Source organism: Octopus sinensis, linkage group LG10 (genome assembly GCF_006345805.1).
Source record: "Octopus sinensis linkage group LG10, ASM634580v1, whole genome shotgun sequence".
In the NCBI taxonomy this organism is placed as follows: Eukaryota; Metazoa; Mollusca; class Cephalopoda; order Octopoda; family Octopodidae; genus Octopus; species Octopus sinensis.
The window spans coordinates 38,635,802-38,662,300 of NC_043006.1; the positions used below are offsets into that span (position 1 = coordinate 38,635,802).

The 26,499-nt window shown below is 37.0% G+C and overlaps 1 protein-coding gene across 1 annotated transcript in view; it reads right to left on the bottom strand.

Annotated features, from left to right (window-relative positions):
- Nucleotides 1-26,499, bottom strand: part of LOC115216355 (pikachurin) — a 700,561-nt gene that overhangs the window by 164,497 nt on the left and 509,565 nt on the right. The window contains exon 5 of the mRNA XM_029785606.2: nucleotides 9,364-9,508. Coding sequence (XP_029641466.1) covers nucleotides 9,364-9,508 — 145 coding nt within the window. The remainder of the gene's footprint in view (nucleotides 1-9,363; nucleotides 9,509-26,499) is intronic.

The following is a 26,499-nucleotide window of genomic DNA, read 5'->3' on the forward strand; positions in this document are numbered from 1 at the left end:
AAGTCTTGGTCATTGCCTCCATGAGCCCAACACACACATATATATACAGGGTGCGATGGGTAAATTGTTACCATTTCATATTTTTACTTTCGCGCATGAGCATTGTTTTTGATTTTGTTGACTACAGAGTATAGTTGGGTCAGTTGGGCACCATCTGTGAGAAAAACAGCACCATGACACAATTCACTCTGCTAGAAATTTGGAAACAACATGCTGTACTGCTTGACATTCATGCCAGGAGCTCCAATATGAATATTTCAGAGTGTCTGGGTGTTGATCTGAGAACAGTGTAGAGGATTCAGTTTGAGTTAAATGAGTCTAATGGTGATTACAAAGGTACAGCAGTTCTGAAAATTCATTCTGGTCGTTCTGATAAGAAAAAAACTCCTAAATTTGTTGGTGAAATCCAGGCCATGATTGACAATGATCCCTCAAAGTCAACCAGGTCCAATGCCAGGAATAAGGGAGTGCATGAGTTTCTTATCGGGCTGGTAGTGCATGAAGATATTTGGTATTCCTCATACAAGATGAGAAAGGGCCAATTTTTATCCCAAGCCATCAAGGACAAGAGAAAAGACAGTGCTATGATGATTTTGAACAAACTCAAGCATACCCTCCAACTGAACATGTTTTGGTTTTTCTCAAATAAGAGAAATTTCTGCCAGGATCAGATGGTAAACATACAGAACAACTGTTAGCTTGCCGTGTCCCCAAAGCATGTACCGAGAATGATAAAAATCAAACATCCAGTGATCACTAGTGATGGTGACGTTATGCCACCATTCATCTTCCCACATGGCCTCAGACTCAACATCAAGTGCCTGGAGGAGGTAGTGCTGCCCTGGATGGCTGCTGGAAGACCCTATGTCTGGCAACAGGACTCTGCACCATGCCACACAAGCTGGAGAACCCAGTCATGGCTGGAGAACCCAATCATTTCTGTGACCACATCACCTCTAAGATCCACCTAACTCCCCATGCTGCAACCGCTTTGATTATTATGTGTGAGGTGCAGTTAAGCGAGAGTCCAACAAAACTCCTCCTAACACCAAAGACAAACTAAAGGCAAGGATTACGGCAGTATTCACCAACTGTAACAAGGAGGCCATCCTGAAGAGTTGCAGGAGATTCTGAATCCTTCTGGAGGTCGGAGTTGAAGCTAATAATGATTTTATTGAATAAATTTACTCTAAAATATTTGAAGATATTTTTATGTAATTTTGGTAAATACATCTGTTGGTGTTATTTTCATTTTTAAGTAATTTAGGAGACAGTTTATTCACGTACCCTGTATATACACACACATATATATATATATATATATATATGACAGGCTTCTTTCAGTTTCCATCTATCAAATTCACTCAGGCTTTGGTCAGCCCAAGGTTATAGTAGAAGACACTTGCCGAAGGGACCATGCAATCAGACTGACCCCAGAATCATGCGGCTGGGAAGCAAGCTTCTTACCACACAGCCAGACAGCATCATTCTTACCACACAGCATCATTCCCACATCCTCACAACCATTAAGTGCTTCACCATCGCAACACACAGCACTTTGTTTATTCTGCTCCACTGATAAGATTGGTGGGTCTATGCTTTTTATCCAGGACACAGCTTTTAGTCAGGAAAGAAAGAAATACTTTACATTATTTTCATTTGATGGATATTAGTTCTCATCTTGTTTGTTGTTAACACAACGTTTTGGCTGATGTACCCTCCAGCCTTCATCAGGTGTCTTGGGGAAATTTTGAACCTGAGTTCTCATTCCTAAAGTATTTTTCGATGCATATGGCATAGTGGTTAAGAGCGCAGGCTACTAACCCCAAGATTCCAAGTTCGATTCCAGGCAGTGACCTGAATAATAATAATAATAATAATAACATCGAAAAATACCTTAGGTTCCAAATTTCCCCAAGACACCTGATGAAGGCAGAAGGATATATCAGCCGAAACATTGTGTTAATAACAAGATGAGGACAAATATCCATTAAATGTAAATAATGTAAATAATTCCTCATTTCTTAAATATAGAACTGAAAGAAATACTTTATCCACAATATTACATTTGTGAATTCATCAAATAGTTTATGAAAGACATAGTTAATTGTAGGTTTAAGGAAAAGGGATTGAAGACTTAAAGAGATGCAGTTGCTCCTTTAATTATCAGATTAAGTATTCACGATGAAGGCATAACGAAATTAGAAAATAAAATACACATTAGCTTTTATGCCCAACCCTAGACAAAACTTTTGAATGGATTAGTAAGGACTAAACAATAATTATAAAGTAATTAGCTATTGTCATACTGCTATGATAGATTCTGTTGCTGAGCAAGACACTGATCCTTAACATGACCTGGCAGCTGCTGCTGCTGTTATAGTTGCTTGGCACCAGGTGAGCCTTAATCAATCAGACATATGATTTTCAGTGTTTTAGCTATGGTTATACAATTTTCTATTCAGATACTAGAGTAGTTTATAGGCACAAGTATGGCTGTGCAATAAGAAGCTTGCTTCCCAGTCACGTAGTATATTTAAGAGTGATTTGGCTGCTATTTCTAGCAAATTCAGTGACATCTAGTTTTAACTCATGATGATGGTAGTCATGTGGAATGGCAACGTTGTTATGGACAAAGCTTGTAACACTGGTAGTGGTAGAGGTGGAGGTAGCAGTAGTAGTAGTAATAGTGGTAGTAGTAGTAGTAGTAGTAGTAGTAGTAGTAGTAGTAGTAGTAGTAGAGTAGTAGTAGTAGTAGTAGTGATGTTGCCAGTCTGCTCAATAATATATTAGTCAGAAATTTTGGAGAAATTTCCAGCATTCTTAAGGTGAGTTCAAAATGTCAATAAAAAGAGAGTAAAAGTTAGGTGATAAGATGCACTCTCTATAAAAGAGAAGTGAAAGACCATCTTGCTATTACAGCTTCCTGGGGTTGTTAGTTTCCTATTTTAAAGACTCCGCTGGTTACGACGACGAGGGTCCCAGCTGATACGATCAACGGAACAGCTTGCTCGTGAAATTAACGTGCAAATGGCTGAGCATTCCACAGACACGTGTACCCTTAACGTAGTTCTCGGGGATAATCAGCGTGACACAGAGTGACAAGGCTGACCCTTTGAAATACAAGTACAACTCATTTTTGCCAGCTGAGTGGACTGGAGCAACGTGAAATAAAGTGTCTTGCTCAAGGACACAACGCGTCGCCGGGAATCGAACTCACAACCTTACGATCATGAGCCGAATGCCCTAACCACTAAGCCACGCGCCCTCACAGTTTCCTATTTAGGGTTACCATAGAGACAAGGCCCTAAACACAGAAGTCTTCTCTTGAGCTGATCTGCCAAGCATCTACACACTGCAAGGAAGGTGCAAGTCAGGTGGGTAGGCCACCTTGTTTGAATGTCTGACATGCAACTCCCCTAAATGACTGTTTTACAGTGAACTGGCAGAAGGCAAGTACATGCAAGTAGGCATGTACATGCAGGAAGGCAAGTACATGCAAGAAGCCATGTACATGCAGGAAGGTAAGTACATGCAAGAAGGTATATACATGTAAGAAGACAAGTACATGCAAGATGGATAGAGAAGGTGCTTCCTGTCAAAGTCTCTCTGAAGAGCTTTGAGATCAACCACAACACCTGGAAAACAGAAGCACAAGATCACCCTGCTTGGTAATAATGCTAATGATGGTTTTTTAAATTTTGGCACAAAGCCAGCAATCTTGGGTTAACTCAATTATATCGACAGCAGTACTTGACAGGTACCTATTTTAAATAAATTAAATAAATGTTTCCTTGTTCAACCATGCCAGGCTCATAAGGGCCAGCTTTCCAGTGTCAATAGCGTACATATATTCCTCACTTGGATGGGAGATCAGTCCGTCACTGGATTCCTCTTTTTGCCAGAGCTGAGTGGATGTGAGCAATGTGGAATGAAGTGTTTTGCTCAAGAACACAATGCATTGCCCAGACCAGGAATTGAAACCACAATCTTACAATCATGAGTCTAATACCCTAACCACTAAGCCATGCACCTCCACAGCAATGTGAAATGAAGTGTTTTGCTCAAGAACACAATGCATTGCCCAGTCCAGGAATTGAAACCACAATCTTACAATCGGCCCATTTCAAAGCACCCTTCAGCTGTCAGGCAATATACTGTGCTTGAGAAGACATGTTGAGCCAAGTAAAATTGTAGTCATGGCTAATGCCAGTGCTGCCTGACTGACACCCATGCTAGTGGCACGTAAAAAGCACCATTCAAGTGTGACCGATGCCAGTGCCGGTGGCACTTTTAAAGCACCATTCAAGCATGGTCAATGCCAGTGCCACCTGACTGGCTCCTGTGTTGGTGGCACGTTAAAAGCGCCATTTAGACATGGTCGATGCCAGTGCCACCTGACTGGCTCCTGTGCTGGTGGCATGTTAAAAGCACCATTTGAGCATGGCCGATGCCAGTGTCACCTGACTGGCTCCTGTACCAGTGGCATGTTAAAAGCAGGATTTGGGCGTGGTCAATGTCAGTGCTGCCTGACTGACCCCTGCACCAGTGAAACATATAAAGCATCCATTACACTCTCAGAGTAGTTGGTGTCAGGAAGGGCATCCAGCTGTAGAAACCTTGCCAGATCAGATTGGTACCTGATGCAGCCTCCTGGTTTCCCAGCCCATAGTCAAACCTTCCAACCTATGCCAGCATGAAAAGCAGACATTAAACGATGATGACAATGATGATGATGATGATGAGTCCAACACCCTAACCACTAAGCCACGTGCCTCCACGGTACCTATTCTATTGACCTCAAAAAGATGAAAAGCAATGTAAACTCTGCAGAATTTGAACTCAGAACATCAAGACAGATGAAATGTTACAAAATATCCATGTGCTAACAATTCTTTCAGTTCATTACCTTAATACTAATATTTCTTTCTTTATTGCCCACAAGGGGCAATAGAGAGGACAAGCAAGGACAGACAAAGGGATTAAGTCGATTACATTGACCCCAGTGTGTAACTGGTACTTATTTAATCGACCCTGAAAGGATGAAAGGCAAATTGACCTCGGCAGATTTTGAACTTAGAATGTAACAGCATACGAAATAACCTTGATACTAATATTCTTTTCTACTCTAGGCACAAGGCCTGAAATTTTGGGGGAGGGAGCCAGTTGATTAGATTGACCCCAGTATGCAACAGGTACTTAATTTATCGATCCTGAAAGGATGAAAGGCAAAGTCGACCTTGGCGGATTTTGAACGTAGAATGTAAAGACAGACGAAATACTGCTAAACATGTTGCTCGGCGTGCTAACCTTTCTGCCAGCTCGCCACCGTCACCCGATTCGTTTCTTCTCTAGGCACAAGGCCCAAAATTTTTGAGGAGGGGGCCAGTTGATTAGATTGACCCTAGTATGCAATTGGTACTTAATTTATCAACCCCCCAAAAGGATGAAAGGCAAAGTCGACCATGGCGGAATTTGAACTCAGAACGTAAAGACAGACGAAATACTGATAAGCATTTTGCTTGGTGTGCTAACGATTCTGCCAACTCGCTGCCTTAACCTTGACACTAATATTAATAATAGAATGAAATCTGTAGAAAATATGTTATGATTGGAGTGTAATCTAAGATCCAGTTGCACATTCTTAGACTTATAACAAGGCACCACTCTGAAGACACAATAATACAGGTTGCATAATGGTTGGGATAATAACGAATGGACCTTTAATAGAAATTTTTTCAACTCAGTCACAATGTCCAACTGAAGATCCTTTAACGAGACACAGTGGCAGGTAATCAATCAGTTGCTAATTAATGTCCAATGATTATTAATGACTTATTAGGTGACTAATGAAGATGCCATATTCGTGTAGGACATTGAGTGTGTGTGGGGTCGGGTTGGTGGGCAGGTGTTGGGGTGTTTGTGTAAATGGGTAGTGGTGAATAATGAAAGAAAAGAGGAAAGAAGGAGAGAGGAAGGAGAAGAAAAATGATAGAAAAATAGCTTTAAGAGCTGAAATATAATAAGAAGAATGTTAGGCAGGAAAGAGAGAAAAGAAAATGAAATAATGAGAAAGAAAATAGGGAAGAAGAGAATGGAGAAAGAAAAAAAATGAAGCAAGATAAAAAAGATAAAAGAAACAAAAAATAAAAGCATTAAGGAAGGAGGGAAGAAGAAAATGCAAAATTATAAGGAAATAAGGAAATGAGAGGAAGGAGGTAGAATGAGAATATAAAGAAGGAAAAGAAAGAATGAAGATAAAATGGGAAAGGAAGAAGAGGAGAAAAGGAAGAAAAGGAAATGAAGGCAAAATAAGGGAAAGGAAAGAATGCTAGAGAGACAGAAGTGATGATGAAAGAATGATTAAGAAGGAAACAATCAAAAGAGAGAGAGAGAGGGGCGAAGGGGGGAGGGAGGGAGGAGAATGAAAGAGATAGAAAAAGAAAGTAAAGTTGCAAAAGAGGGAATATGAAAAAGAAAAATGAAATAAATCAAGATAGAAATAAGGATAATGAGAAAGACAGATGAATGAAAGAAAGGAATTATAAGAAAGAGAGGAAGAACAGAATAATAAATGAGGAAAGCAGAAAGAAGAAAAAAAAAAGGAAAGGTATTACAAGAAAAAATAAATAAAATGCAAAGGCAAAACAGTCATTGAGTCAATGAAGAGAAAAGAAAATTGACAAGAGCAAGAAATTGAAATGGAATTCTTCCAACAAGATATAACAATTTTGTCCCAGAGGTTTAATTTGTTTTTCACCTTCTATTTTAACCCCACCTGATCCCAATTATTCTATGCCATCCTGTCAAAAGTTCTATCTCTCAGCCAGGCAGTAACTAAATTTCTCTTTTTAGTATGTTTTCCCTTTCACTTTCCCTACCACATTTGTCACTTTGGCATTTCATGGAATCGGTAGAGTGTTACATATTTCACTACAATGTTCCTTTACATTCTGAACTCCAATCTCACCTTGGTCAACTTTATCGCTTTCATTATTCTGGAGGTCGCTGATGTAAATAAGTAGCAGTCAAATACTTTTAAGTAACATAATATTAGTACTGCTATTATTGAAGGTAAACCGTACTTGTAGATATATTTATTATTTGTGTACTAGCAGGACCCCTGAATACTTCATGGAATTAATAATAAACCTATTGGCTTATTTTTAAAAACTTTAACCCAAAAATCTGAAAGTGTAACCTGTGTTGTATCTGTATCAAAATATAGTTGCCCATTTGCCAATCATTGAAAAGTGAAGGAAACTGGAATATGATGATTACTTAATGCATTATATATATATATATATATATATATATATATATATATATATATATATATATATATATATATATATATATATATATATAATATATATATATATATATATATTATATAATAGGCGCAGGAGTGGCTGTGTGGTAAGTAGCTTTCTTACCAACTACATGGTTCCGGGTTCAGTCCCACTGCGTGGCACCTTGGGCAAGTGTCTTCTACTATAGCCTTGGGCCGACCAAAGCCTTGTGAGTAGATCTGGTAGACGGAAACTGAAAGAAGCCCGTCGTATATGTGTATATATATGTATGTATGTGTGTATATGTTTGTGTGTCTTTCTTCCCCGCACCCAAATCGCTTGATAACCAATGCTGGTGTGTTAACGTCCCTGTAATTTAGTGATTCAGCAAAAGAGACTGATAGAATAAGTACTAGGCTTACAAAGAATAAATCTTGGGGTCAATTTGCTCAACTAAAGGCGGTGCTCCAGCATGGCTACAGTCAAATGACTGAAAAGAGTAAAGAGTATCAATATATATTTCAAAATGTAACCACATGTGAATTGTTGGTGATTTTTTACTTCTGTCTTCCTTTTCTCTTAGACTTTCCTCTTTCTCCTGTTTCTGAAGAAGAGCTTTGATCGAAACATAAAACCACCTTTCTTTCCTTCCCTGAGCATCTGTTAATTGTTCATCCAACGTTTCTCTATGTCATATATTCCATCTTTAAAAAAAATCATCTTTTGCTGTGATAAACTGTCCAAATGCTTCAGTTACCTCTTCTTTATTTAAGAATGTTTTATTGTTTATGAAAAGCTCAAAATGCTTAAATAAGTGATGATCAGTAGGAGACAGATATGAAGGGAATAGGGAAGATGTTGAAAAATCTCATAATTCAGGTTTTGCAACTTTTGGACCATAGCTTGATGAGTGTGAAATTGGGCCATCTCTATTTACTAGTCTGGGCTGCTTCTTTTTCTAATCCTCATGCATACTATCAATTTCTTGGCAATACAATGTTGTTGTTACTATTTTTCTTTGTTGCAAAAATGAATAATGAATAACTCCCTTTGCAGACCACCATGCAGTGACCACTAACTTTTTAGGGTGCAATGGTGGGATTGGGTGGTGTTTAGGTGACTCTCCTGCTATTGTCAAAGCATATTTATTTCTCATCACAAGTAATGATTTGATGCAAAAATGGTATTTTTCCAGTTGAGAAAGCAATAAGGAGCACACTTCAAGGCATCTGTTGTTTTTAATGTCATTCAATTGATGTGGAAAAACCTATCTGTTTCCTTGACTTTTCCAATTTTTTACAGGTGTCCAAAAACAGTTGTGCAAGATGTTTGAAGTTCTGATGAAAGTTTTCGAACCTTTGTTCTTGGATTTTGTTCAACCAAGCATTTAATCCATCATGCTAAATAACTGATTTTGGCCTACCCCTTTGGAACCAACTCTGAACTGTTCTGAAGTCAACAAAGCCATTACCAAAGACCCGCTTGATATTCCGTAGAGCTTCTACAGCAGAGTGACTCAGTGTATTCTTATACGAGAAAATTGCTGAACATAGTTTGGTTGTTATCATTTTCATAAGGTATGTGGGTAGGAATTTTGTATACCAATATTATTGGGAAAGAAAAAGAGTCAAGATTAAATGGAAGGTATACATAATTGAGTTTTTAAATGACTGAAATAACAAGTAATTAAAAATGTGACATTTCATGTGAAACAACCTAATATATATATATATATATATATATATATAGTGAATAATTGTTACATATGTTTCAATAGAATGGTTATTTATTTGCTTATCAATATATTACATTATAAAGCCACATAACCAGGCCATTTCATCAGACATCTTTACATAATCAACAGATATACCTATCTGTCAGAGTGGTGATAGATAAGCAATGAATTGTTTTAAAAACCACACACACACACACACACACACACACGTGTATGTAATTTTTAAAAGAATTCATTGTTTATCACCCATCACTTTGGCAAGCATCTGTAATGAGAAAGCAGTCAGCAACCTCAGCTATGAAACAATAACATTTATACATTCTATTTTTAACTTACCTCAATTTTTCCTTCAACTGCATTTTCAGAGTTGAGTTGTACAAAACCATGTCGGAGTTCTCTTTGGACAAATATACTGTTCCAGTGGTCAAGCTGAACACGTCCAACACTGCGTATTGCAACCATACCTTTTCCACAGTCAAAGCTAGAAGAAAAAGAAAGACAGGTTTAATTTCACATCATCCAATTATCAATGCGTAATTTCACCAAATTAAAGGCAATGCATGTTGTGTGCATATATGTGCATTGGTATAATTTCTTTTATGAGATACCACGAATGTACGACTAAAAGCACAAAAGTGTTGTCTTTCTTAACCTGATGAAGTCATTGGGCGGTGACCATTCTGGGGCATCACCTTGAAAGAGTTTTAGTAGAGATAATTGATCCCAGCTCTTATTTGCACTTTTTAAAGTGTGGCACTTATTCTATCAGTCACTTTTGCTGAACCACTAAGTTACAGGGATGGAAACAAACCAACACTGGATATCAAGTGGTGGGACGCAAACACAATGACACAAAAATACATATGCACATGTATGTGTGTGTGAGTGTGTGTGTGTATGTGTGTGTATATATATATATATATATATATATATATATATTGGGCTTCTGTATAGTTTCCATCAACCAAATTTGCTCACAAGTCATTGGTTGGCCTAAAGCTATAGCAGAAGACTCTTGCCCAAGGTGCTGCACAGTGGGACTGAACCTGAAATTTCCCCAAGACACCTGATGAAGACTGGAAGATATATCAGCCGAAATGTTGTTAGTAAGGACAATATCTGTCAAAAGTAAATAAAGTAAAAAAAATAGTATCAATCGAGTATTGGGATCAATCTAATAACCTAATCCCACCTCCCCTGAAATTGCTGGCCTTGTGCCAAAATTTGAAATGAATATTTAGTGACAGTAAGGCAACAAGCTGGCAGAAATGCTGGGTGAAATGTTTAGCGACATTTCATCCGTCTTTACGATTTGAGTTTAAGCTCCACCAAGGTCCACTTTGCCTTTCATCCTTTCGAGGTCGATATAATAAGTACCAGTTTGGTACTGGGGTCAATGCAATCGGTTCAAACCCACCTCCTCGGAAACTGCTGGTCACGTGACTGAATTTGAAGCTGACATTTTGTGACAGTCAAACTGCACTCATTGACTGGAGTTCTCTACAGGTTTAGGCTATATTCTCAGGAATCTTTCATAGCATATTTCTATGATCTTCTTAATGATATTAAATTCTCCAATTCTTGAAGAATTTTAAAAAATCATTGAGAACATCAAAGAAATTTGTAATGTAAAGTTTGAGAATATAATTAAAAACCAAACTGAACTCCAACTGGTGAGTGTGTTTATAGGCAATATGACTCTGCTAAAATGGAAACATTATCCAAAGATAAATATCAGGAAAAAAAAATGTATGGAACACTGAATAAAGAAACAATCCTTCTAATAGTCGGTGCCTAAGGAATCATTAAACAAATACAGATAAATACATAAAGTCTGAGAATTTATACATAGATGCAGCATACCGAAAATAGAACAACTATTTGCTGCATAAATATTACAAGTAATGCACAAATATTGCAGTTGCTGCACATAAATAATTACAAATATGGCAAGATCATAAATTGAACTTTTATTAAAATACAATATATGGAAGACTGCGATTAATCAAGATGCACAGGACAGGCCTTTGTAGGGAAGTGAAAGCAGGCAAGGAAAATAAGACATGGAATAATAACAATAATAATAATAATAATGATAATAATAATAATATAATAATAATAATAATAATAATAATAATAATAATAATAATAATGATGATAATAATAATAATATAATAATAATAATAATAATAATAATAATAATAATAATCCTTTCTACTGGAGGCACAAGGCCTGAAATTTGGGGGAAGGGGGTTAGTTTATTACATCGACCCTGAAAAGATGAAAGGCAAAGTCGACCTTGGCAGAATTTGAACTCAGAACGTGAAGACGGATGAAATACCGCTAAGCATTTCACCCAGCATGCTAATGGTTCTGTCAGCTTGTTGCCTTAATAATAATAATAATAATAATAATAATAATAATAATAATAAATGCCCTGATGCAGTACTAGGCAGTGGCTCTCATGGCTTCTTGTCTTAACTGATTGGAAGTGTTATCATGTATATTGTTTTGTCTTGGTATAAAAGATGGGCTACAGCAAATATTCTGCTCAATACTACAGATTTGCTTGTCAGTTGTTTGACCATATCCAGTTGCGTATGTCCCTTAGTGGCTGACGATATGTGCATCTCTGACCATGAGCAGAAGTAGTGGGAGAGCATCATAGCCATGTCTTGAGAGGGATTCTTTGGGATTTGAATAATTCCCCTCTGGAAAGATGGGTGGTTCTTTCAACATCCTTAAAGAACCCTTATTCAGGGACCTTTTGATTGGGATGAGCTACTCGACCAGAAGAAAATTCTAACTGGGCCTAACCTGCAAGGTCATATGCTGTTTATCTTGATATGAGATCACCATGTCGCAGACATATGCTCATGATGCATGTGCCTGGTGTACCCTTATCAGATGGGTAGTCATGATGGGTATACTGGGCTTCGTATATTTTACCCCAGTGTCACTTTGATGGCATGCACTGCTCTCTCACTCAATAATAATAATAATAATAATAATAATAATGGTTTGGGGCAAGTCTAGGGCATTCATTCGTGATATGGGCAATGGTTTCAGCCACCTGGCTATGGAAAATGAAGAAGGTGAAGATAGTATCAATTATTGCTGGGCCCTTGGGAACAGTACCCGAAGGTATCAAGGGGAATATAAAGGAAATTGGAATAGAGTGCCCAGTAGAAATGCTACAAAAGGTTTGCCTCCTTGGCATGGCCAGAATAATCAGGTAAGTATTAGATAGCTGAAAAGAACAGAAAGCATGGTACCCTAAGGCTCCAGGAGCTCCAACAAAACCTGTGATAAACAGAAATAATAATAATAATAATAATAATGATTTCAGATTTTGGCACAAGGCTAGTAAATTCAGGGAAGGGGTGAGGTGATGACATTAACCCCCAGTATACAACTGAGCAGCATTTGAACTCAGACCATAAAACAAGAACAAATGCTACAAAGCATTTTTTTTTCCTGTGTGCTAATGATTCTGCCAGCCCTATATACACCTGGCCAATCAATTTCAATTTTTTCTAGAATTCTTTCAATGATACCTCTTGGCTCCTATGGACATTCAGATGTAAAACGACAATTCAAAGATCCAATGGAACATTTTAGCATGCAGATATACCACCTGCTAGCAGACAATAAGTCTGGTGTCATTTTCATGACGAAAATGACAAAAGCATTTTAATAATTCACATAGTAATATCAAATGATAAGAATATTGCATAGAAATCAGATGAAAAGCTAAGGAATTAAACCAGTTTAGAGACACTTTTACTCTTTTACTTGTTTCAGTCATTTGATTGTAGCCATGCTGGAGCACTGCCTTTAGTCGAGCAAATCGACCCCAGGACTTATTCTATCGGTCTCTTTTGCCGAACAGCTAAGTTACGGGGATGTAAACACACCAGCATCTGTTGTCAAGCGATGTTGGGGGGACAAACACAGACACACAAACACACACACACACACACATATATATATACAGATAGTCTTCTTTCAGTTTCCGTCTACCAAATCCACTCACAAGGCTTTGGTTGGCCCGAGGCTATAGTAGAAGACACTTGCCCAAGGTGCCACGCAGTGGGACTGAACCTGAAACCATGTGGTTGGTAAGCAAGCTACTTACCACACAGCCACTCCTATGTCAAATTCAAAAACCTCATGGAATGTATGTAATGTAATCAGTGAAAGTACATGGCTTAGTGGTTAGCATATTTAGTTGACGATTGTATGGTCATGAGTTCAGTTCCTAGTGGCATGTTGGGTCCTTGAACAGGACACTTTTTTTTGCGCGGCCCCAGTCCACTCAGCTGGCAAAGATGAATAGGACTGTTATTTCAAAGGGCCAGCCTTGTGATGTTCTGTGTCACGCTGAATCTTCTTGAGAACTATGATAAGGGAACAAGTATCTGTGGAGCGCTCAGCCACTTGAACGTTGATTTTTATGACAGGCTGTTCCATCGGTTCAGATCAACTGGGACGCTCATCATTGTAACCAAAAGAACACCAGTTTTTTTCTTATTTTTTTTAAGACAGGCATCCAGCTAAATCAGACATTGGAGTATGATGTAGTTCTTGGACCCTTCACAACCCTGTCAAACTGATGATACTGATGAGGATTATCATGATGATGATGATGATGATGATTATGATGGTGATGATGATGATGATGATGATGATGGTGATGATGATGATGATGGTGGTGGTGATGATGTTGATAATGATGATGATGGTGATGATGTGATGGTGGTGATGTGATGGTGATGATGATGATGATGTGATGGTGGTGGTGATGATGATGTGATGGTGGTGATGATGATGATGGTGATGATGATGATGGTGATGATGATGATGGTGATGATGATGATGATATTGACGATGGTGATGATGACGATGGTGATGATGATGATGGTGATGATTATGAAGATGATGATGATGGTGGTGATAATTATGATGAAGATGATGGTGATGATGGTGGTGGTGCTGATGATAATTCTAACTTTGAAATAGAAAGATCTGTGAAGAAATATCCACCTCTATTGTCACAAATAAAGATGTCTCCAAAAACTGATTTCATAATACTGGTCTGCATTAAACATTCATTTTTATTTGAAATAAATGTTTTTTGGGTCATTCCTAGCGTGCTGATTTCAAAATTCCAATTTATTTTCTCCTATTATAGCCACATTTAAAGTTATGGTAATATATGTAGATTCAAAATGTGTGTGTGTGTGTGTGTATCTATATCTATATATGTGTGTGTGTGTATAAATATATCTATATCTATATGTGTGTGTATATATATATAAATATATCTATATACATATATGTGTGTGTGTGTGTGCATATACGTGTGTATGTACATATGTATATACACACACATACAAATCTATTTACATGCATATATACATATATAGGCACACACATATATATATGTATAGTAGAATAATAAAAAGAAAGCTCTTGGTAATATATATATACACACACACGTTTATAACAGTTAAAATTTTTATCACTTCTAAACTTTGAATTGTCATAATATTTCTTTTCTTAAATATTTTACTTTCAAATATGTCTGTGAATACACACACACGCATATATATACATATATATATATGTATATATATGCATATATATATTATATATATATATATATTATATATATATATGTATATATATGCATATATATATATTATATATATATATATATATATATATACATACATATGTACATATATGTATGTATGTATATATATATATATATATGTATATATATGTATTATATATATATATATTCACATATATATAATATATATATATATTATCTATATATACATATACACATATAGATAGATAGATATATGTAAATGTATATATGCATAATATATATATATATATATACATATAGCGATGATGATGATGATGATGATGATATATACACTCACACACATGCATATATATATTGTTTTTCTGTTGTTTTCTTTTGATAATATATGTCTTTAGGATCAAAGTTGAAGGGGAAAATATCTTTTTGTAAAAGAAATAATATTTGCTTTGTGCCATTATGGAGAGAAAAGAGTTAATGGAATTCTTTAGCAAAGGAAACAGAAACACACATATATTTATTGTGAAGATATTAAAGGCCGAATCGAATAGAATAGAATTCCACAAAAAGGAGATGATTGAAAATTGTTTATTGATTCTTCAAATTGATGTGAAAAAAATCAGTGAAATTTGTATAGCGGACCATATGAACATTCTCTTTCTCTGTCTGTATGTGTATATATATATATATATATATATATATATACATACATACACACACACACACACGCGCATACACACATGCACATAAAAAAGCATCAGTCATGCGTGGCCAATACCTGACTGGCACCCATGCACCCGTATATATATAAATATATATATACATGGATATATATATATATACACACACACACATATATACATATATATACACACATATACATACACGCACACACATATATACATATATCTATACATATATGTATGTATATATATATATATATACACACACACATGTATATACATACATATATATATATATATATATATATATATGTATATGTATATGTTTATATATTTTACTTATATGCATCTCCCTGTAACTTGAGTGACCCCTGTCCCATCACATCTTCCCCATCTTCTCTCCCCTCTGTCTCCTGTCTCTCTCTGCTCCTCAGATAATAACGTGTCACCTTTATTTCAAGACAACTTATTTTTGTCCCTCTACTCGTAGTCTAGCCTCTCATCACCTGGCACAAAGCCACCTCATTCAACACTACTGTCCCCGTCTCAGTTCAAAGATCATGTCTTGTAAGTTATTTGGTGGCTCCACTACTGCTGGTCCCACATAAAATCACCTGGAAGATTTGGTAAACCGGTTGGCATTAAGAAGGATATTTTGTCAAAGAAATTGTGCCAAAGTAGATATTAGAGCTTTGCACAATCTTCTGACTGGCCAGCTCTGGTCAAACTGTCCAACCCTTGTTAGGCATTTTGTTATGTGGCACCAGCATAGGTAGTTTTTATGTGGCACTGGCACACACCCACATATATGTGCTTGAGAAGACATGTCAGGTTAATTAAAAGCATGTTTGTCCTTGCATACAGACATGTCACCAACGTCCCTCTTTTGCTGAGTATTCCTAACCTTGTTGGCTTGTGGGTACTGGTGACATGTGAAAAAACCCGTACTACTGCCATGTCAAAGCTCCTGCACCAATGCTGTGTGGAAGCACCCAGTATACTCGGTGAAGGTGTTGGCATTAGGAAGGACACCCACCTGTAGAAACCATGCCAAAACAGACATGGACTCTGGGCATCTCACCAGCTAGCCAATTCCTCTCAAACCATCAAATCCATGCCAGCATGAAAAATTGACATTAAATGATGATGATGATGCTGATGATACATATATAATGCAGGAGTAGCTATGTGGTAAGTAGCTTGCTTCCAAACCACATGGTTCTGGTTTCAGTCCCACGGCGTAGCACCTTGAGCAAGTGTCTTCTATTATAGCATTGGGCTGACCAAAGCCTTGTGAGTGGATTTGGTAGATGGAAAATGAAAGAAGCCCATCGTGTATGTATATATATATATATATATATATATATATATATATGTATGTATATGTATGTATGTATATGTTTGTCCCCCCAATATCACTTGACAACCAATGCTGGTGCATTTATATCCCAGTAACTTAGCAGTTCGGCAAAGAGACCGATAGAATAAGTTCAAGGCTTACAAAGAATAAGTCCTGGCGTCGATTTGCTCGACTAAAAGGTGGTGCTCCTACACGGCCGCAATCAAATGACTGAAACAAGTGAAAGAGTAAAAGAATATATATATATATCGTAATATATGTATAGGTAGGTTTGTAGGTATGTGTAAGATTTTCTCTGTAATTGTCCAAAACAAATGAAGACATGAAATTCCTGTTAAAAATGGTAAATTATCATCAGCATAATTTGTTGGTTTGTGATAATTGCACACCATTATTTGGACACCATGGCACTTACACATAATTTCCAGGTTGCTTCTGCTCTATGCTAGACAGCAGGCCTAACATGGAATAGTTTAGACAATGACAAAAATAAAACAAAATAAAATAAAATAAAAATAAAATAAAATGGAATAGAATGAAAATGTGTTCATAGAAATGAGTTTTAGTAGAATTTATAAATGCCAGAATTAAGAATGTGATTGTAATTGATCTTGCAGATCAATTCCATAGATTCCATGTAAAATTAAGATTTATAAACACGAAAGCTCTTAATAGGATGTTCTGAGACTTTTCTCTGAGATTTATTAGTGAAAGATATATAAAATTAAGATCTGGAATTTCATTGGATAACATGTATAAGTGTAGGCATGGCTGTGGGGGTTAAGAAGCTTGTGTGGCAACTGCTTGACCTAGGGTTCGGTTTTATTACAAGGTACCTTGGACAAGTGTCTTCTACTATAGCTTTGGCTTAACCAATGTCTTGCGAGTAAATTTGGTAGATGAAAACTGTGCAGAAGCTTGTTGCACATGTGTGTGTGTCTTTGTTTTCCCCCCACCCCACCCCAGGACTTGACAACTGGTGTTGGTTCCTTTATGTCCCAGTGACTTAGCAGTTAGGAAAAAAGATATTGATGGAATAAGTACGAGTACCAAACTCAGAATTATGTATCGGTCGCGGTCCGGTAACTGAAACAAACAAAAACAAAAAAAAAACATATGCCGGTGGCATGTAAAAAGACAACCACTACACTCTCGGAGTGGTTGGCATTAGGAAAGGCATTCAGCCATAGAAACTTTGCCAAATCAGATTGGGACCTGGCGTAGCTCTTTGGCTTACCAGTTTTCAATCAAACCGTCCAACCCATGCCAGCATGGAAAGTGAACGTTAAACAACGATGATGATGAATTTAAAAGAAAACTAAAGGAAAAAGATAGGTGGAGAATGGCAAGTTTTAGATAATTTTGTGTTTCAGTTAGAAATAAGAATCCTGGCAAGAGTTGGAATTTATTATTTGAAAGTTTGTTGAAAATATAAATGCTGGTGAAAATACGATTGATTGATTTTGATTTGGATGAGTACGAAACAAGACTTTCAGCATCTTTGTCTTGACTATTTTCCAGAAAACTGAGACGTCTGTAATAGAGAGCGAAGCAAATGGTTTTACTCATATATCACGCAAACCGAAGAACTATTTCAAGATCGCTGCTATATTAATTAGTATGGTGGTTTATTAGACTTGGTGTTAGGAAATAAGATTCTATTTAAAATATGGATGGGTGCAGATTATACATCTCTGAATGAACAGGCCTAAGATCAAAGACATTCCAGCTGTGATCATCCAGTCTTTTCTTTTACTTAGATTACATTATTCAGTATGTCCTTCTGCTTTTGAAAGAAATTTAGCTGATATTTCTAAGAAATCAGGCAACCATATCATATCAGCTCATAAAGTAAATGTGTGTGTGTATAGATGTATATGCACACATGGACATATGGCCTGTTGGGTTAGTGTGTTGCACTCACAATCGCTAAACCATGGCTTTAATTCCCAGACCAGGTGGCACATTATGTTCTTGAGCGAAACACTTCATTTTATGTTGTTCTGCAGATTGGACAGTGGCAGAATCGTGAGTGCATTAACAGAAATGCTTTATCATATATCTTCCAGTCCTCTACATTCTGAGTTCAAATCCCACCTGCCTGGAGAAGGAAATGGGAAACCCCTCTAACATTCATTCCAAATCTATTCTTGGTAGCTGAATTTCCAGTGATCTCCTTCAGGTTGGTAGGGGAGTGTACGGGCCTTCCCAGGTCTTACAGAGAGTGCTGGAGAAGGTCCACACATACAGGACCTGTCCAAGGACAGATCACTATTAGATTAGATATATTATTATCATCATCATTTAACATCTTTTTTCCCTACTGGCATGGGTTGGACGGTTTGACCAGAGCTAGCCAGGTGGAAAGCAATCCTGCATTATATATGTATCATAAAAGTAAATGATTTTTTTTCTCTTTGCTGATGGTGAGCAGGGCAGACATTCATTAAAGAATGGCTGATTAGAAGACATTTATAAAGTAAAGCAATAATATTTATTCAATGAATTTGATGAAGGATCAGACAATGATTATTATAATCAAAGGAATCGAGGACAGGCTAAAGATTGTGCTGAGCAAAGGGAATTGGGAAAGAAACTCTCTTACCTAAAAACACGTATATTTGCACACATGCATGTGCGTGCACACACACACACACACATATTTGTCTCTCTTTCTCTCTCTCTCATACACACACACACGTTTGCACACATACACACGTTTGCACACATACACACACATGCATACACACATTCACACACACAACATACAAATCAAATAAGATTTCCTTTGAGAAAATTTCCTCTTTGAGACACGAGTCTAATTTTGTGCTGGATGATATATTTGGAGAGGAATCGCAGAAGGCCATATTGATAAAATATTGGAGAACTATCAAATGTGAATGGTTTGTTTCCTGCCAATCATACTACAAAGATATATCAGTAAATACTAATACGTTTAGCAGACTAATTCCAGTCAACCTTGCTATATCAGAAGAAAAAGAAGAATTCCACACAATACGCAGCAACATGATTGGAACATTGGCTGATTATTATAGTCATAGTAGCTGTGTGGTAAGTAGTATGCTTACCAACCACATTGGGGTTCAGTCCCACTGCGTGTGTGTGTGTATTTGTTTGGGTGTCTGTGTTTGTCCCCCCACCATCGCTTGTCAACCGATGTTGGTGTGTTTATGTCCCCGTAACTTAGTGGTTCGACAAAAGAGGCCGATGGAATAAGTACTAGGCTTACAAAGAATAAGTCCTGGGGTCAATTTCTTTGACTGAAGGTGGTGCTTTAGTATGGCTGGGCACAGGAGTGGCTATGTGGTAAGTAGCTTGCTTATCAACCACATGGTTCCGGGTTCAGTCTCACTGCATGGCACCTTGGGCAAGTGAACCTTGGGTCTGACCAAAGCCTTGTGAGTGGATTTGGTAGATAGAAATTAAAAAAAGCCTGTCGTATATATATATATATATATGTATGTATGTATGTTTGTGTGTCTGCTTTAGTCCCCCACCACCATCACTTGACAACTGATGCTGGTGTGTTTATGTCCCTGTAACTTAGTGGTTTGGCAAAAGAAACCGATAGAATAAGCATTAGGCTTACGAAGAATATGTCCTGGGGTCGATTTACTCAACTAAAAGCAGTGCTCCAACGTGGTCACAGTCAAATGGCTGAAACAAGTGAAAGAATAAAATAATGTTGGTTTACAGCACTGTGTTAAACTCTTGTAGCAATTACACTAAGAATTATGGTGTCCCACTTGCTTCAAATATACATAAATGTCCCACAACAGCAGTCATGATCTTTTTGACTCTCCTGTGTGAGAATCAAGGAATCATTTTTGATTTTCTGCAATATTTGAAGAAGGCATCAGCTGTTTGTTATTGAGATTTTAAACAAAGGAAATGATACAGAATCCTTCTGGGGATTTTACGGCCTCATAAAAACGGTACAGGAAAACAAGGTTTAGCTTTATACACAGAAGCACTGAGCAGATGTAAGATGAATCAGTGCACAGGCGGTTTGTCGATATATATCATGCATAATATTCCACAGAAGGCACTGAGTGTCTAATTCTCAACAGGGTGAACTGAGGCAGCAATACGTGACATTAAATGATTTGCCGAGTGACAGAATGAAATACTGACAGTGGAATATTAGCAATTACCTCCATAGATTATTCTGTCAACCACTTTTCTTGGTGATATAGAACAAAAAGGTGTAAAAATACATGCAAAAGTGGAAAGGAAATAAAACAAAAAAAGAAAAGAAAACGAAAATAGAAACAGCAAATGAAATAACGTGTATGAGTCTGTCGACAATCACACATGTTTTTGATAATCCACGACTGGAAACAACAATGGAAGGAATTTCAGTTTTAGTCATCAGCAAATTGTGCAGTTCAAACACAGAGTAGACCAAATACATAAAAGAATTCTTTTCTAGTGATTGTTGTTATTGTTATTGATGTTGCAATGGGGCTTGGTGGTGTGGCAAGGGAGTCGATTTAGTAATGAAGAAAGAAAGCTTCATTGTCGGTTGTATCCAGGTTAAAGAGTTTACTTTGGAAGACAGAAACGCTTCTGATGGGATTGAAGAAAAATTTTTCAATTTGGAAACAATTTGAAGTGAAAGGAAATGATTAAAACAAATACAAGAAAATAAAGGGAATAGAACGAAATTAAATAAATAAAAATAGATAAATAGAACAGGGAAATAGAATCAGAGAAAAAGCAATAATGCATGGAAAACTCTAAGGACCAGCTGTCACTTGCTAAATTTGTTACTGGGCAACCTCTTGTAATGGGATGATTCAAAAGGCCAGCGCACGGATAAAAATATTCATCGGTCAAAGTGATGAGGAACAAATGAAAGAATATCAATAATATGAAAATAAATATATATATATATAATATATGTATGCATGTATATATGTATACATATATATGTGTGTGTGCGTGTGTGCATATATATATGTATGTGTGTGTGTGTTGTGTGTGTGTGTGTATATGTATGCATGTATGTATATATATGTGTGTGTGTGTGTACATATATATATATATATGTGTGTATGCATGTATATATATGTGTGTGTGTGTGTGTGTGTGTACATATATGCATATATACATTTATATACACATATATCTTTTGTATATACTATATATGAATATCTATATATATGCCTGTATATGTGCATGTATATATATATATATATATGTATATGCTTATATACATGTATATATATATACATGTATATATAAATATACATATGAATATATACACGTATATCCTCATCATTGCCATCATCACCATCATCACCATCATCATTTAATATCTGTTTTCCATTATGGCTTGGGTTGGATGGTTTGACAGGAACCAGAAAGCCAGAGAGCTGCACCAGGTTTCAGTTGTTTGCTTTGGTATGGTTTCCAAGGCTGGATGCTGCCTTTCCTAATGCTAACCACTTTATAGAGTGTACTGGGTGCTTTTATCAGGACACCAACAGCAGTAAGGCCACCAGGTAACTTGCAGGATAAGACCCCTCCGCTCAACTGGCGGTGGTGGGGGGAAGTAATACAGAGGGACAAAAGAATGGTGTCTTGTGTTGTAAGAGAAACACAGCTACCTCAGATGGAGAAGAGAGTGAGAGGGGAGAAAAACGACATAAATATGACCAGGAGAGGTCAGGATGCTAACACCCAAGTTACAGGGAAGTACATATAAATCTTTAGTTAAATATATTCAATGAGAATATTATATACTGAATTTTTATTGAGTGCTCTATGTATTTAAACCTCCTTGTCGAAATAAAACTCTGGAAGAAAACCAAAACTTTCAGATAGGGACCAACAGACTCTTACGTGAATTGTTAGAAAGGATCACAAAAGTACAACTCCCAAAATTACTGCAGAGCTTAATGACCACCTCAAGAATCTAGTTTCCACAAAACCTGTTTGCTGGAAGTTGCACAAAGCCAGATTTCACGGGAGGGCTGCAATCAGAAACCACTATTTTCAAAAACAAATGTTGCAAAGCATTTTAAGTGAAGTAAAAACCTACAGAATTGGTCTCTAGAGCAGTGGAAGAATGTTATTTTCTCGGATGAGTCATCCTTTACCTTATTTCCAACCAGCGGCCGAGTATGTGTGTGGCGACACCCAAAAGAAGCATTTGACCCAGACGACCTTCTTCCAACTGTTGAACATGGAGGCAGATTTGTGATGATCTGGGGGCTATATCTTGGAAATCTGCCAGCCTAATGGTTTCCCTTCATGGCAGAATTAATAGTCAAGACTATTTAAGCATTTTATGTGATCAAATTCATCCTATGTTTGCGGAACTGTTTCCAGAGAGAAACGCAATCTTTCAGGATGATAATGCACCAAGTCACACAGCTAAAGTTGTTACTGAATGGCACGTGTAACATTATAGTGAAGTTGAACATCTTATCTGGCCACCACAGTCCCCAGATCTCAATATTATTGATCATTTATGGTGCATGTTATAAAAATAAGTAAGGAGTCGATATCCTCCACCATCATCACGTCAAGAACTGGAGACTGTTTTAGCTGAAGAATGGACAAAAATTCCTTTGGAAACAATTCAAACTTTGTAGGAGTTCCTTACTTTATAGAATTCAAGCTGTAATTACTGCCAAATGCAGTCCTATCCCATATCAAAATAAACTTGTTTGAAATTTTAAGGTGTTTCCATTATTTTGTCCATATATACATACATATACATACAGACCCACATATACATATACATACACACACACATGTATGTATGTATGCACACACACACATGCACACACACACAGAATCAAGACTCTTTTGTATGATATTTTCATAGCAAGGTTTGCCTCGAATAATCAATAAATAAAATAGAGCAATGCTGAGATGCTTTATATCAATTGCAAGCCATGTAACTCGCATCTTAACGCAATCTGCCCTTCTTTGCTCTGGGCTCAATAACCTTTTTAGCAAACAGTCTTATCCGAAACAGGTTTGATTGACAAAGAGCTTATACAGTCAGTAGTTTTAAGTAAGCAAATATTTAGCCTCAATTATGAAAGCCTATGGATATGTAACCTGCTTAGGAGAAAACACACAACCACACATGGATGTAGAACTCGAATTTGGAATTAGATGTATACACACGAATATAAGTGCATGGTTATGACAAAATATACATCTTGAATGATGTGCAAACTGGATTTAATTACATGGATATATAATCTTGTAGTATAATTATATATCAGGTTAACTGTTTTTTTTATCTTTTATTATGTATTCTTTACTTGTTTTAGTTATTAGATTGTGGTCATGCTGGAGCACTGCCTCAAGGAGTTTTAGTTGAATGAATTGACCCCAGGGCTTTTTTTAAAGCATGGTTCTCATTCTATAAGTTGCTTTTGCTGAACTGCTAAATTACAGGGGTGTAACCACACCAACACCGGTTGACTCATACACTGTACACTTTCCTGACTTTTGTACACAATTCTATGTGCTGCACACATACATCTTTGATACGTTGTAGTGCACCTGAGCCCTGGCCACAATAATTTCATTATTATTATTATTTTAAACATATTTAAACATAGACACAAAATGCATACACACACACACACAGACATACAGTAATGTCTCGATATATGAGTTAATTTGTTCCCGGAAACATCTCATGAAGTGAAAACTCATAAAGCAGAGCAGTAGCAATGTTATAAATCGTAATTCGTTCTCAAAAAGATATTTTACCCATAAAATTTATAATACATGTAAATAAATTGCAATAAAACAACAGTGAAATGTAAAGAATAGTTTATGTAAAGTAAAAAGAATGTCAAGATCATTTATAGTAAAAAATATTATTAAGATAAGCGTTTTCTGAATCACGTTCACTCGCATTAGACTCGTGCACATCACCACTTGTAGACTCAATCACCAATTCACAAGCACTCGAAGACGGACTTATAGATTTCTTTTTAAAAAAACAAGTCTAGAATTATTTGCTTAGAAGAAGCTTTCTTTTGCTCCATAAATTTCTTGGTAACACACAGAAGCATTTGTTATGGTAACAGAAGCTTCTGCACTTCATTTAAAATTTGAACCTTGTACTTGAAAAATAAAACTCATAAACCTGGGTCCTTGCAAAGGAAGGTATTGCTGTATATATACAAAGGAAGCATGAAAAAAAGGAACCTGTGCTGGTGGCATATAATAGGCACCCAGTACACTCTGTAGAGTGGTTGGCATTAGGAAGGGCATCCAGCCATAGAAACCTTGCCAAAACTGACAACTGGAACCTGGTGCAACCCTCCACTTTACCAGCTCCAGTCAAACTGATGTTGAATGATGATGATGAAAGGCTTCTTTCAGTTTCTGCCTACCAGATCCTCTCACAGTCCTTTGGACAGCCAAGAGTTATAATAGAAGACATTTGTGGGACTGAACCCAGAACCATGTGGTTGGGAAGCAAACTTTTTACCTCACAGCCATGCCTGCATCTATGTATGTATAAAGATGTATTTATACATACAGGTGTGCATGCAAGAATATACACCTGCAGAACACAGACATGTATATGAATCCTCATCATCATCATCATCATCATCATCATTTAAGGTCTGTTTTCCATGCTAGCATGGGTTGGACGGGAAGGAAGCTGCACCAGGCTCCAGTCTGATCTGGCAGTGTTTCTACAGCTGGATGCCCTTCCTAATGCCAACCACTGTAGTGTAGTGGGTGCTTTTTATGTGCCACCAGCACAGGGGCCAGCAATGTCTGCAATCAGTTGGTGCTTCTTATGTGCCACCAGCACAGATGCCAATCAAGGTAGTGCTGGCATTGGCCATGTTCGGATGGTATTTTTTACGTGCCACCTTACGGTTATCACAACTACAATTTCCATTTTATTTTTATTTTGAATATTGATGTACGTGACTCAATAGGTCTCCATATATCATTATTTAACATCCTCTTTTCCATGCTGGTATGGGTCAGATGGAGTTTCTTGAGACAGAGATTTTACAGCCAGGATGCCTTTGCTGTCACCAAACCCCCTTGTTAACAAGCAAGATATTTACCCATGGACAAGCATGATTTTTGACAGATGACTTGCTAAGGATTCTGCCAGCTCACCACTGTACATGACCATCATCATCATCATTATCATAATAATCTTTATTACAATAGGCAGAAGGCCTGAAATTTGTAGGAAGGGGGATAGTCAATCTTACTGACCCCAGTACTATCAAGGCTGAAAGGTAAAGTTGACCTCAGTGGAATTTGAACTCAGAATGTAAAATTGGATGAAATGCCACCAAGTATTTTAATTGGTGTGTTAATGATTCTGCCAGTTTGTCACCTTATAATAATCCTTTCTTTTGGAGGGGTTAATTCGATTCTATCGACCCCAGTCTTTCACTGGTACTTAATTTATTGTCCCCAAAAGGATGAAAGGCAAAGTCGACCTCAGCAGAATTTGAACTCAGAATGTAAAGATGGACAAAATGCCTAAAAAGAGGGCCGACATGCAAAATATACTGTCACATGATAGTAACATGCAGATGTAGCAGGCAATGTACAAAAGGTTACAAACTTAATCATGTGTTCATTCTCTACAAACACTTGACAGTAACATTCAGAGCATTGATTGTTTGGACTTGTTCAGTCAACCATGTCAGCCTTAACTTATGACGCCAAACATTGTCACTTGATACTAACACATGGATGTAGTGGGAAACCTACAAAAATTTATAAGACCAGTCATGTGACTAGCCACTACCAAACAAATTCTATTCAAA